This window comes from Equus quagga, chromosome 10, assembly GCF_021613505.1.
Source record: "Equus quagga isolate Etosha38 chromosome 10, UCLA_HA_Equagga_1.0, whole genome shotgun sequence".
NCBI classification, from domain to species: domain Eukaryota; kingdom Metazoa; phylum Chordata; class Mammalia; order Perissodactyla; family Equidae; genus Equus; species Equus quagga.
The window spans coordinates 109013147-109028230 of NC_060276.1; the positions used below are offsets into that span (position 1 = coordinate 109013147).

The window sequence follows — 15084 nt, forward strand, 5'->3', positions numbered from 1 at the left end:
ATGGACTTACAACTTGAATATACAACTATGTACTGTGGCTTTGGGGAGGGAGAAAAAAGAGGAAGATGGGCAACAGATGCCAGCTTAGGGCGAATCTTCCCCAGCAAACCCCCTGCCAAATTCTTACTACTTTGATAAATCTCTAGTTCCTAAAGGTGCCAGTCAGTTAGAAGTGAGTGAACCAATAACTCTGTGAGATTGCAAGTCTGATCCAGAATTACTTTAGTAGCGCATAGGAGACTAAACCTCTGTGGGAAGAATGCTGAAGTTAAGGTTTGAGAAATTATGACACTGAATATTTTTATGTTTGTAACCATAATGTAGGAAATGCAATCAAAATGTAGGGTTGAAGAGGAATAAAAATCATATAATAAAAATTCAGCATTTGTCTTTAATTGTGGAAAATGATGTTGCAGGGAAAATAGGTGTTAATGCTTTTGCTAACTTTTTAATTCTTATTTTTGCTCACAGATGATTTATATTGGGTCTGTGTCATTTTAGAGGGTAACTAGATTTACACAAAAAAGTTTTGATTGTATACTTCATGGAGAAATTAAAGTCCAGGAACCAAAGAAAACCCATTCTGTTCTCTTACCCTGGACAGGGAGATGGCGGGCTGTCTTTGCCAGTGGAAAGTCGGGAAAGCTCTGTCCAGACCAACTCTGTAGGAACGTCTCTTCAGTCAAATGCACGCCTGGAACTGCAGCAGCTGCTCCTCCAGGAGAGTCCACTTCCCAAGATTGTCTCCACACATTCTTTACAGCCATTTTATACACCAGGCGGCCCCGTACCTGGTCTTGCTGTCCTATCCTGCCCTGTGGGCGAAGATGTCAAAAGTACCAACAATGTTACCTCATCTGCCCAGGCTCCTCTAGCAGTACCTACAGCACTTCTGCCACAAGGGGAACTCAGTCTGGCCAACATCCCTGAGATGATGAACTGCTCAGTTTTACTGGGAAATAACAGCATGGGTCCAGACACTGCCTCATCATCTCTTGGCACTCCTCCCAATTTTGGTGAGTTTGAAGTGGCACATATTATAGATAGCATCCTTTAATCTAGATTAAAAATCATCCTTAATGCAAACTAGAGCTATTCTTTTTAATTAAAAGTTTTATAGTGAAATAATTGTAGAGTCACATGCAGTTGTAAGAAATAATACAGAATGATACTCTTTACCCAGTTTCCCCCAATGGTAACGTCTTGTAAAACTACAGTAAAATATCACAACCAGGTTATTAATGTTGATATAAGCCATGGATCTTATTCAGCTGTCCCCAGTTTGACTTGTATTCATTTGTGTGTCTGTGCATTTAGTTCTATGCAATTTTATTACGGGAGAAGTTTTGTATGTCTACCACCATAGTCAAGGTACAGAACATTTTCACCACCACAAAGATCATTTGTGTTGTCCTTTTATAACCACACCCACCACCCTCTGGTGGCCCTGCCCTTCCCATTCCACTGTCCCTAACGCTTGGCAGTCACTGATCTATTCTTCATCTCTAGAACTTTGTCGCTTCCAAATTGTTATATAGTTGAATGCGTATAGGTCATAAACTTTTGATATTGGCTTTTTTCACTCAACATAAGTCCCTGGAGATAACCAAGTTGTTGCGTGTATCTCTAGTTACTTCCTTTTTGTTACTGAGTACAATTCCATGGTATAGATGTGCCATAGTTTATCCAGTCATCTGTTGAAGAAAATTTTGGATTTTTTTTTCCAGTTTTTGACTCTTAGGAGTAAGGCTCTGTGAATATTCACGTACAGATTTTAGTGTAAATAAAAGTTTTCATTTCTCTGACATGAATACCCAAGAGTGCAATTGCTGGTTATATGTTAATTGCATGTTTAGTTTTATGAGAAACTACCTGTTTTCCAGTGTAGCTGTGCCATTTTGCATTCCTGCCAGTTATGTATGAGTGATCCAGTTTATCCGCATCCATGTTTCTGCTCTTTCCATTGTTCTTTTTTTCTTCTAATGTTTCATGATTCCTTCTTTCATCATATTTTTCTGATAGGCTTTCCATTAACCTTTCTTTAAAAGTAAGGCTGCTGGGGACAAAAAATCTTTTAGTTTTCCTTTCTGTGAGAATGTCTTTATTTCCCCTTCTTTCCTGAAGGATAGTTTCACCCAGTATGGAATTTGTGGATGAGAGTTCTTGTATTATAGCTCCTGAAAACTTTTTATTTATAGAAATGCCGGTAACAGCAGAAACCAGCTTTGAAAACGGTGCTGAGTCAATGTATTACCCAATTTTATTGGGAAATGACGGTGGCCAAGATACTGACTCTTCATCTGTCTTCATCCTTCCTGATTTTGGTGAGTTTGAAATGATAACACATTACAAATAGCAGTGTTTAATCTAGATTCACCAACATCCTTAATGCAAGTCAGTGGTAGCTCTTTTTTAATTAAGCTTTTTATTTTGAGATAATTTTAGATTCATGTGTAGTTTTAAGAAATTACACAGAGTGCCCATTTGTGCTTTACCCATTTTTCCTAACGATAATGTCTTGCAAAACTAGTAAAATATTACCCAGGATACTGACATTGATTAAATCCACATTTGTGTGTGTGTGTGTGTGAATGTGTATTTGGTTTTGTGCAGTTTTAGTCTATGAGTCAGTGTGTCTGTCCGCCACCATGGTTGTGATACAGAACACTTCCGTCATCACCACAAGGACCCTTCACATTGCCCTTTTGTAACCACAGCCACCTCCCTCTGGTCACCCTTTCCTCCCACACTGCCCCATCCTAACCCCTGGAAAGCAATGAACTCACCTCTCTTTCTATAATTTTGTCACTTGAATATTGTTATTTAAATGGAGTAAAATACTAAATAACCTTTTGGGCATGGCTTTTTTTTTCACTAAACATAATTTCCTGGAGAGTCATACCAATTGTTGCATGTATCAATAATTCCTTCCTTTTTATTGTTGAGTACCATGCCATCATATGGATCTACAACTGTTTATCTGTTTATCCATTGAAGGACATCTGGGATATTTGCGATTTTTGGCTATTTCAAGTTAAAGTCTATCAACAGTCATGTACGGGATTTTGTGTAAACATAAGTTTACATTTCTTTGAGATGAATGCCCAAGAGGGCAATTCTGGGTCATATGGCAATTCCATGTTTAGTTTTATAAGAAACTGCTAAAATTTTTTTCAGAAGATCAGTCCCATTTTACCTGCCACCTGTAATATATAAGTGATACAATTTCTCTACATGCATATTTCTTCTCTTTCTATTGTTCTTTCTTTCTTCTTGATGCTCAAAGATCCATTGTTTCTCATATCCTTTCTGTTTGAAGATTTTCCTTTAGCCTGTCTTTAAGGGTATGTCTGTAAGGGAAAAGTTCTTTTAGTTTTTGTTCATGTAACAGTGTCTTTATTTTCCATAAATTAATGATGGACAGTTTTGCTATGAATAGAATTAACTTTGAGAGTTCTTTTCTTAAGCATTTGAAAAGTGTTCTTTCTGTGTATACACCAAAAATAGCAGAAACCAACCTAGAAAACAACCCTGAGGCAATGAATTACTCAACTTTATGGGGAAATGACAATGGCCAATGTTCTTCCTCTTCATCTGTCTGCCTCCCACCGAATTTTGGTGAGTTTCAAATGATACGTATTACAAGTAGCACTGTTTAATCTAGATGCATCAACATCCTTAATGCAAGCTAGTAGTAACTGATTTTTTAAATTAAACTTTTTATTTTGAAATTATTTTAGATTCACATATGTTTGTAAGAAATAATACTAAGAGATCCCGTTTAGACTTTGCCCTTTTTTCCCAATGATAACATCTTCCAAAACTATATCAAAATATCACAACCAGGGTATTGACATTGATGTAATATGCAGATGTTATTGAGATGTTCCCAGTTTTACTTGTAGTAATTTGTGTGTATTTATATTTATTTCTATCTGATTTTGTCACATGAGTAAGTTTGATATCCACCAGCACAGTCAAGATACAGAACATTTCCATCACCACAAGGATGCCTCGCCTTGCCCTTTTATAACCACACCCACCTCTCTCAGGTCGCCCCTTCCTTCTCCATGCCCGTTCCCTAACCCCTGGCAAACAGTGGTCTCTATAATTTTGTCACTTCAGAAGTGTCATATAAAGGGAATCTTATGGTGTGTAACCCTTGAGGATTGTGTTCCTTTTACTCAGCATAATTCCCTGAAGATTCTCCCAGGTTGTTGCGTGTATCAATACTTCTTCCCTTTGTATTGCTGAATAGTTTTCTATGATTTCAATATGAGCTAGTTGTTTTTAACCATTCACCCATTGAAGGACATCAGTTTTTTTTCAGTTTTTCATATTAGGAAGAAAGCTGCTGTGAACATTTATGTACTGTTTTTTGTATAAATACAAGTTTTTATTTCTGTCATGAATGCCCAGAGTGTAATTGTTGAGTCTATGGTAATAGCATGTTTAGTTTTATAAGAAACTGCCAAACAGTTTTCCAAAGAGGCCGTACTATTTTTCATGCTCACTAGCAATGTATGGGTAATCAGTTTCTTCTCATCCTTATTTCTGTTCTTCCCATTGTTCGTTCTTCCTTCCTGATGCTCCAGATTTCTTTCTTTCACTATATCCTTTCTGTTTGAAAAGTTTCCTTTAGCCTTTCTATACGGGTAAGTCTGCTAGGGACAGATTCTCTTAGTTTTCCTTTGTTTCAGAATGTCTTTATTTCATCTTTTTCCTGAAGGATACTTTCGCCTTAGAATTCACTGTTGAGAGTTCTTTTCTTTCAGCACCTGAAAAACTCGTACTTATAGAAATGCCGATAAAAGCAGAAACTGGCCTGGAAAACAGCTCTCAGACAGTGTATTACCCAGCTTTATTGGGAAGTATCACTGATCCAGATACTGACAATTCATCTCTCCCCCTGCCACCTGATTCTGGTGAGTTTGAAATGATACATAGTTCAAGTAGCACTGTTTAATCTAAATCCATCAACATCCTTAATACAAAGCAGTTGCAGCTCTTTTTTAAAGTTTTTATTTTGATGTAATTTAAAATTCACATGCAGTTGTAAGAAATAATACCGAGAGATCCAGTTTGTGCTTTACCTATTTTCCTCAATGATAACAGCTTGCGAAACCATAGGGCAGTGTCACTCTCAGATATTGACATTGATGCAATCCACAGATGTTATTGAGATGCCTCCAGTTTTATTTGTATGTGTGTGTGTGTGTGTGTACATGTTCATGTGTGTAATTAGCACTATGCAATTTTATCACATGAGTAGGTTTGCGCAGCCACCCCACAGTCAAGGTAGAGGTCATTCCCATCACTCGAGGATTCCTCATTATCGCCCTTTTACAACCACACCCACCCTCCCCTCCTCCAAGACCTATCCCTAACACCTGCCTACCACTGATCTCTTCTCCGTTGCTATAATTTTATCTCTTCAGATTGTTATATAAGTGGAATCATACACTATGGAACATTTTGGGATTAGCTCTTTTTCACTCAGCTTAATTCCCTAGAGATTCATCCAGTTTGTTGCATGTGTCAATAGTTTTTACTATTATTCCTGAATAGTATTCCATGCTATGGATATGCTACATTTTGTTTAACTGTTCACCTGTTGAAGGACATCTGGGTTTCTTTCAGTTTTTGGCTATTAGGAGTAATAAAAAAAAGCAGCTATAAATATTCATGTGCACATTTTTGTGTAAATATAAGTTTTCATTTCTCAATAGGTCCTTTGTATTGATGGAGAGTTTTCCATGATATAGATATGCAACAGTTTTTTTAAAAAACCATTCACACATTGAAGGACATCTGTTTTTTTTTCTTTCCAAGTTTCTGGATACTACAAGTAAAGCTGCTATGAACATTCATGCACTGGTTTTTGCGTAAATATAAGTTTTCATTTGTCTGTCATGAATGCCAAGAGTGCAATTGCTAGGTCTTATGGTAATAGCATGTTTAGCTTTATAAGAGACTGCCAAACAGTTTTCCAGAGAGGCTGTACCATTTTACATTCCCAACAGCGATGTATGGGTGATCCAGTTTCTCTTCATCCATATTTCTGATCTTTCCATTGTTATTTCTTCCTTCCTCATGCTCTAAGATTCCGTCTTTCATAGTATCTTTTCTGCTTGAAGATTTCCCTTTAGCTGTTTTTTTTTTTTATTGAGGTCACATTGGTTTATAACGTTACATAAAAATCAAGAGTACATCATTATACTTTGACTTCTGTGTAGACCACATCATGTTCACCACCCAGAGTCTAGTTGCCATCCGTCACTGTTCACATGTGCCCTTTTACCCCTCTTGCCCTTGCCACCTCCTCTCTGGTAACCACCAGTCTATTCTCTGTCTCTGTGTATTTGTTTGTTGTTATTTTTATCTTCTCCATATGGGTCCAATCATATGGTATTTGGCTTTCTCCATCTCACTTATTTGGCATAATAACCTCAATCCTTTAGCTATTTTTTAAGAGTAACTCTACTAGGGACAATTTTTAAAAAAATTTTCCTTTGCGTCAGAATATTTTTATTTCCCCTTCTTTCCTGAAGGATAATCTCACCCAGTAGAGAATTCACAGTTGAGAGTTCTTGTCTTCCAGCAGCTGAAAAAATGGTACTTGTAGAAATGCCGGGAAAAGCAGAAACCAGCCTGGAAAACAGCTCTCAGGCAGTGTATTACCCAACTTTACTGGGAAACGACAGTGGCCCGGATACTGCCTCTTCATCTGTCTTCATCCCACCCAGTTTTGGTGAGTTTGAAATGATACATCTTTCAAGTAGCACTGTTTAATCTAGATCCATCAACATCCTTAATGTGAGCTAGTGGTAGCTCTTTTTTAAATTAAACTTTCAATTTTGTGGTAATTTAAGACACACATGTAGTTGTAAGAAATAATACAGAGAGATGCCGTTTATGCTTTACCCGTGTCTCCCAACAATAACATCTTGCAAAACTATAATAGAACATCACAACCAAGATATTGACATAAATACAATCAGCAGATCTTACTGAGATTTCTCCAGTTTAATTGTATTGATTTGTGTGCACGTGTTTAGTTGTATTCGATTTTATCACATGAGTAGGTTTGATGTCCACCATCACAGTCAAGATATCGAACATTTCTGTCACCGTAAGGATGCCTCATATTGCCCTTTTATAACCATACCTATCTCAGTATAATTCCCTGGAGATTTATTTGACTTGTTGCATGTATCAGTAGTGTATCTTTTTTATTGCTGAGTACTATTCCATGGTATGGATGTACCATGGTTTGTGTATTGGCTCACTGTGGAAGAACTGGACTTCCCCCCCCTCAATTTTTAGTATTACAAGTAAAAATTGCTATGATTGTCCATGTACAGGTTTTTGTGTAAACAGATGTTTTGCTTTCTCTTAGATAAATGTCCAAAGTGCAAATGCTTGGTTATATGGTAATTGCATGTTTAGTTTTATAGGAAACTGCCAAACAGTTGTACAGGGAGGCTGTACCGTTTTACTTCCTGCAAGCAGTGTATGAGTGATCCAGTTTCTCTGCATCCATATTTATGTTGCTTTCATTGTTCTTTCTTCCTTTTTGATGCTCCAAGATTTGTTCTTCCATCATTCTTTTCTAATAGATTTCCCTTTGGCCATTCTTAAGCTAAGTCAGCTAGTGACAAATACTTTTAGCTTTTCTTCATGTGAGAATCATGTGAGAATGTCTTTATTTCCCCCCCCTTTTTTTTTAACAATTTAGATGTTCATTTCTGTTTTTCAGCTTTGTTGAGGTATAATTGACAAGTTAAATTGTGATATATTTAAAGTGTACAATGTGATGATTTGAAATAGGTATACACTGTGAAAGGATTGCGTCAAGTTAGTTAACACGTCCATTACTTCATATATTTACCTTTTATTTTTTAGTGGCAAGAACGGTTAAGTTCTACTCTCTTAGCAAATTTCAACTATACAATACAGTATTATCAGCTCTGGTCACCATGTTATACTTAGATCTTCAGGCCTTCTTCATCTCCTAGCTCAAAGTTTGTCCCCTTTTACAAGCCTCTTCCCTATTTCCCCCACCCCGCGCCCCCTGGCAACCACCAATCTGCTCTGTCTCTATGAGCTCAACTTTTTTTCTTTCTTGAGATTCCACGTATAAGTGATTTGTCTTTCTCTGTCTGGCTTATTTCACTTTGCATAATGCCCTCTGGGTTCATTCATGTTGTCCCAAATCTGCTCAAATCTTGAAGGATAGTTTTGCCTGATACAGAATTCATGGTTGAGATTTCGTGTCTTTCAGTACTTGAAAATATTTTACTTATAGAAATGTTGGGAAAAGCTCAAACCAGCCTGGAACAGAGCTCTGAGACAACAAATTATCCACTTTTATTGGAAAACAATAGTGGCCAAGACATTTCCTTGTGTTGCTGCATTCCTCCCAGTTTCGGGGAGTTTGAAATGATACTTATGACACGTAGCACATTTAATCTAGATTCGTCAACATCCTTAGTGCAAGATAATGGTAGCTTTTTCTTTTTCTTTTTCTTTTTTTTTAAAGATTTTATTTTTCCTTTTTCTCCCCAAAGCCCCCCGGTACATAGTTGTGCATTTTTAGTTGTGGATCCTTCCAGTCGTGGCATGTGGGACGCCTCCCCAGCATGGCCTGATGAGTGGTGCCATGTCCGCGCCCAGGATTCAAACCGGCAAAACCCTGGGCCGCCAAAGCAGAGCGCATGAACTTAACCACTTGGCAATGGGGCCAGTCCGGCTTTTTCTAATTAAAGTTTTTATTTTCAGAAAATTTAGTTGCACATGCAGTTGTAATAAATGGTACAGAGAGATCTTGTGTTCCCATTTCCCAGTTTCCCCCAATGGTAACATCTTGTAAAATGATAGAAAATGATCACAATCAAAATACTGACATGATACCATTCACAGATATTATTGAGATGTGCCCAGTTTCGCTTGTGTTAATTTGTGTGTGTGTTTAGTTTGATGTAATTTTATCATATGTGTAGGTTTGCGTATCCTCTACCACAGGCAAGCCCTGAAACAGTTCCATCACCACCATGATCCCTCATATTACTGTTTTATAACCTTACCCACCTCCCTCCAGTTGACATTTTCCCCCCTCTCCCAGCCTCTGCCCTGTCTCTAACTGCTGGCAACCGTGAATCTGTTCTCCAGACCTATAATTTGTGCCTTCAGCATTTTATATAAATGGAATCATGTGGTGTTTGAGATTAGCTTCTTTCCCTCAGTCTAATTCATTGTTGTGTCTATCAGTTGGTTCTTCTTTTTTATTCCTGAGTAGTATTTCATGATATGGATGTACCATGGTTTATTTATCTGTTCGCCTTTTGAAAACCTCTGGGTTTCCTGGTTTTGGCTGCTAGGAGTAAAGCTGCTATGAATACTTGTTCGTAGCTTTTAATTTCACTTCATCTCACTCTTTCACAGCTTTCATTTGTCTGGGATGAATGCCCAAGAGTGCAATTTCTGGGTCCTCTGGTAATTGCATCCTTAGCTTTATGAGATACTGACAAACTGCTTTCCATTGTGGCTGTACCATTTTCCATTCCCGCTAGGAATGTATGAGTGATCCAGTTTCTTTGCATCTATTTCTGCTCTTTCCATTGTTCTTTTTCCTGCTTGATGCTCCAGAATTCTTTTTATTATACGCTTTCTCTTTGAAGATTTTCCTTTAGCCATTTTTTAAGCATGTCAGTTAGTGACAAATACTTTTGGTTCTCCTTTGTCTGGACATATCTTTATTTTTGCCTTATGATTGAAGGATGATTTCATTGGATTTAGAATATGAGGTTGGGAGTCTTTTCTTACAGCATTTGAGAAATGTTTTCCTTATAGAAATGTTGGTCAAAGCAGAAACCAGCCCGGAAAGGAACACTCCGGTGATGAATTATCCACCTTTCTTGGAAAATGGCAGTGGTCAAGACACTTCATCATATTTCTTCATCCCTCCCAGTTTTGGTGAGTTTGAAATGATACATATTACAAGTAGAACTGTTTAATCTAGACTCATTACCACCCTTAGTGTGAGCTTTTCCTAATTAAAACTTAATTAATTAAAAATTGAAAGTTCTATTGTAGGAAAATTTTAGCTCTACATGCAATTGTAAGAAATCATGCAGAAAGATCTTGTGTACACTTTACCCAGTTTCCCCCAATGATAACATCTTGCAAAACTACAGTATACTCTCACAACCGGGATATAGACATTGATACAGTCCACAGGTTTTATTGAGATGTTCTCAGTTTTATTTGTATTTGTACGTGTGTTTATGTTTGTGTGTGTGTATGTGTATTCAGTTTTATATAATTCCGCGATGTGACTAGGTTTCCATATGCTCCATCACAGTCAAGATTCAGAACATTTCCATCACCACAAGGATTTCACCTATTGCCCTTTACAACCACACCCACCTTTCTCTTCTCAGCCTTTTACCCCTACCTTGTCCTGTCCCTGCCCTTGGCAACCACTAATCTGCCATTTCAAGAGTTTTATATAAATAGACTCACATAGTATGTAACCTTTGGGGATTGCCTTTTTTCATTCTGTATAATTCCCTGGAGATTCACCTAAGTTGCTGTGCATATCAGTAGTATTTTTCTTTTTTATTGCTGAGTACCATTCCATGGTATGGGTGTACCAAGGTTTGTTTATCTGTTCACTCGTTGGAGGACATCTGGGTTGTTTCTGGTTTTTGGCTATTAGGAGTAAAGCTGCTGTGAACACCCATGTACAGGTTTCTGTGTGAACATCAGTTTTCATTTCTCTGGGATAATGCCCAAGAGCACAGTTTCTGGGTCCTATGGTAATGGGACATTGAGTTTTGTAAAATACTGCCAGGTTGTTTTCCACTGTAGCTGTACCATTTTATGTTCCCACCAGCAATGCGTGAGTGATCTAGTTTCTCTGCATGCATATTTCTGCTCTTCCTTCCTCATGCTCCAAGATTCCTTCCTTCATCATATCCTTTTGGTGTGAAGATATTCCTTTAGCCAGTTTTTGAGGGTAAGTCAGCCTGTGACAATGTTTTTTAGTTTTCCTTTGTCTGAGGATGTCTTTATTTCCCCTTCATTACTGAAGGATAGTTTCTCCTGATATAAAATTTACTGTTGAGGTTTCTTGTCTTCCAGCACTTGAAAATGTTTTACTTATTGAAATGTCGTTCAAACAGAATCCAGCACAGAAATGAGTTCTGAGACAGTGAATTGTCCAACTTCAATGGAAAATGGCAATGATCAAGATACTGGTTCAGAATCTTTCTTCCTCACTTCTGGTTTTGGTGAGTTTGAAGTGATACATATTATAAGTAGCACTCTTTAATCTAGATTTACCAACATTCTTCATATTAATTCTTAGTGATAGCTTTTTCAAAATTAAAGGTTTCATTTTGGGATATTTTAGAACCACATGTAGGTGCAAGAAATAATACAGAGAGATCTTGTGTATGTTTTACCCAATTTCTCCCAATAGTAATATTTTGCAAAAATATGGTAAAATATCACAACTAGGATTTGACATTGATGCAATCCACAGATCTATTCTTATGTCCCCAGCTTGACTTGTATTCATTTGTTTGTGTGTGTGTGTATTTAGTTCTCTGCACTTTTGTGACATGTTTAGGTACAAGTATTCTCCACTACTGTCATGACACAGAACTGCTCTATCCCTTCCAGGAATGCTCTCGTTGCCTTTTTATAACCACACCCACGTCCTTCATGCCCTTTCTTCCCTGGCTTCATCCCTAACCCATCCAAGTACTAATGTGTTTTCCCTCTTTATAATTTTGTCATTGCAAGAATGTTATATTAACGGACTCATATAGTGTTTAACCTTTTGGGATTGCCTTTTTCACTTAGCATAATTCCCTGGAGATTCATCCAAGTTGCTGCATGTATCAGTAGTTCCTTCCTTTTTATTGCTGAGTACTATTCCATGGTGTGGCTGTACCACAATTTGTTTATCTGTTCACCCATTGAAGGACATCTGAGTTGTTTCCTGTTTTTGGCTATTAGGAATAAAGCTGCTATGAACACTTGCATACAAGTTTTTGTGTGAATGTCATTTCTCTATGGTAAATGCCCAGGAGTGCAGTTGCTGGGTGGTATGGTAAGTGCATGTTTAGTTTTATAAAAAACTGGCAAACTATTTCCAGAATTACTGTACCATTTTACATTCCCACCAGCAGTGTGTAAGTAATTCAGTTTCTCTGCATCCTCACCAGCATTTGGTGTTTTCACTTTTTTTTAATTTTAGCCATTTTAAGAGGTGTATAGTAATACTTCATTGTGGGCTTAATATGCATTTGCCTTTGGATAGTGATGTACAACATCTTTCCATGAGCTAATTTGCAATCAGTATGTTCTTTTCTCTGAAATCTCTGTTCTGTCTTCTTATAGTAATATTTATGCTTTTACTGCTGACTTTTGAGAGTTGCTTAGATATTTGTAGATACGAATCTTTTGTTGGATATGTGGTTGCAAATATTTTCTTCCTGTCTGCAGCTTACCTTTTCCTCCTCTCTACAGGTTTTTTCGCAGAATGAAAGTTTTTAATTTTCGTGAGGTTCAATGTATCAACTTTTCCTTTTAGGGATTCTACTTCTGGTGTCAAGTCTGTGAACTCTTTTTTCTCCTTTGTTTTTTCTAAAAGTTTTATATTCTATATCTCACATATACATTTTTGATCCATTTGAGTTAATTTTATATAAGATGTGAGATTTAGGTTGAGGTTCTTTTTTTTTTTTCCGCCTATGGATATCCTGTTGCTGCAGCACCATTTTTTGAATGGCTATCTTTCCTTCACTGACTTACTTTTGTACCTTAATCAAAAACCAATTAGGCATATTTGTGTAGGTCTGTTTTTGGTTTCTCTATTGTGTTCCACTGATCTATGTTTCTATCCCCCTGGCAAACCACAATGTCATGATTATGCCTTAACTTCAGGTAGAATGATTCCTCCTACTTTGTTCTTTTTTTTTCAAAATCGTTACAGCTATTCTAAGTTCTGTGCCTTTCCATGCTAATTTAATTAAATTAATTAATTAATTTATTTTTAAGATTTTATTTTTCCTTTTTCTCCCAAAGCCCCCCAGGTACATAGTTGTGTATTTTTTTTAGTTGTGGGTCCTTCTAGCTGTGGCATGTGGGATGCCGCCTCAGCACAGCCTGATGAGCGGTACCATGTCTGCACCCAGCATTCAAACCGCTGAAACCCTGGGCCACCGCAGCAGAGTGCGCAAACTTAACCACTCTGCCATGGGGCCGGCTCCAACCGTGCTAATTTTAGAATAACTTTGTTTATGTTTCCAAAAAACTTGCTGGGATTTTGATAGGAATTGCATTAAATCTACAGATCAACTTGAGAAGAACTGATATCTTTAGTATGCTGTCTTCTCATCCATGAGCATTGTATGTCTGTATTTATTAATACATATTATTCTTACATATTATTAATACAATATTATTGATTTCTTTTGTCATCATTTTCTAATTTTCAGGATACAGATTCTGTACATTTTTTAAAAATAAGGTTTTACCTAAGTGTTTCATTTTCTTTGGCGATGCTGTAAATGTTATTATGTTTTAAATTTTGGTTTACACATTTTCACTGTTAGACTATAGAAATAAGCTTGATTTGTGAGTGTTGATCTTGCATCTTGTGACATTGATGAGCTCACTTATTAGTTTTAGGAGTCTTTTTTTGGCAATTCCTTGGGATTTTCTATATAGCCATCTTTCTGTATTACGACGTCTACAAATAGGGACTGTTTTATCTTTTCCTGTCCAATCTATATGCCTTTTATTCCTTTTTCTTGCATTATTGCAGTAGACTAGAAGTTCCAGTGTTATGTTGAATAAAAGTGGTGAGAATGGACATCTTTGCCTTGTTTCTGATCTTAGGGAAAAAGCATTCAGTCTTTCACCATTTAGTATGATGTTAACTGTAGGTTTTTGATAGATGATCTTTATTAATTTGAGGCAATTTCCCTCTATTCCTAACTTGCTGAGAGTTTTTATCAATAATGGGTATTGGGTTTTGGCAGACAATTTTTCTATGTCAATGATCACATGGTTTCTCTTTAGCCTGTTGATATGGATTGATTTTTCATTGTTGAACTAGCCTTGCATACCTGGGATAAATCCCACTTGGTTCTGTTGCATAATTCTTTGAATACATTATTGATTTGGTTTGCAAATATTTGATTAAGAATTTTTGTGTCCAAGTTCATGAAAGATATTGGTCTTTATCTTTCTTTTTTGGTACTATCTTTGTCTGGTTTTAGTATCAGGGCATAGTAGCTTCATAAAATGAGTAAGGGTTTTTCCTCCTCTTCTGTGGAAGAGTATGTGAAAAATTACTGTTAATTCTTTAAATATTTGGTTAAAATCTCCAGTAAAATCATCTAGACCTGTAGATTCCTTTTTGGGAGCTTTTTAATTGCAAATTCAATTTCTTTGATGGTTGTAGGACTATTTAGATTATCTATATCATTTAGGTTGAGTTATGGTATTTGTAATTTTGAAGGAATTGGCCCATTTCTTCTAAGTTATCAAATTTATGAGTGTAAAGTGGTTTGTAGTATTCCTTATTATCCTTTTAATTGCTTCTGGATCTGTAGTGATATCCTGTTTCATTCCTGATATTGATGATTTGCATCATCTCTTTTTATTTTCGTAAGTTTTTCTAGAGGTTTATTAGCTTTATTAATCTTTTTGAGGCACCAGCTTTTTGTTTCATTGATTTCCTATTGTTTTTATATTTTCAGTTTCATTGATTTCTGCTCTGTATTATTCCTTGTTTTTCTTTTTTTCTTATTTTGGGTTTATTTTACTTTTCTAGTCTTAGTTTTTGGTGTAGATTTATAGATTTGAGACCCCCTCCTCTTTCATTTTCTTTTTTTTTTTTAAGATTAGCACCTGAGCTTAACATCTGTTGCCAATCTTTTTTTTCCTTTTCCCCAAAGTCCCCCAGTACATAGTTGTATATTCTTCCTGTAGGTCCTTCTGGCTCTGCTATATGGGACGCTGCCTCATCATGGCTTGATGAGCCATGCTAGGTCTGCGCCCAGG

General features: G+C 36.7%; 1 protein-coding gene across 1 annotated transcript in view; it reads left to right on the top strand.

Annotated features, from left to right (window-relative positions):
* Positions 1-544: 544 nt before the first annotated feature.
* Positions 545-15084, top strand: part of BEND2 (BEN domain containing 2) — a 32169-nt gene continuing 17629 nt past the window's right edge. Inside the window, 5 exon segments of the mRNA XM_046672900.1 lie at positions 545-1016; positions 2199-2324; positions 6605-6751; positions 9853-9975; positions 11187-11294. Coding sequence (XP_046528856.1) covers positions 545-1016; positions 2199-2324; positions 6605-6751; positions 9853-9975; positions 11187-11294 — 976 coding nt within the window.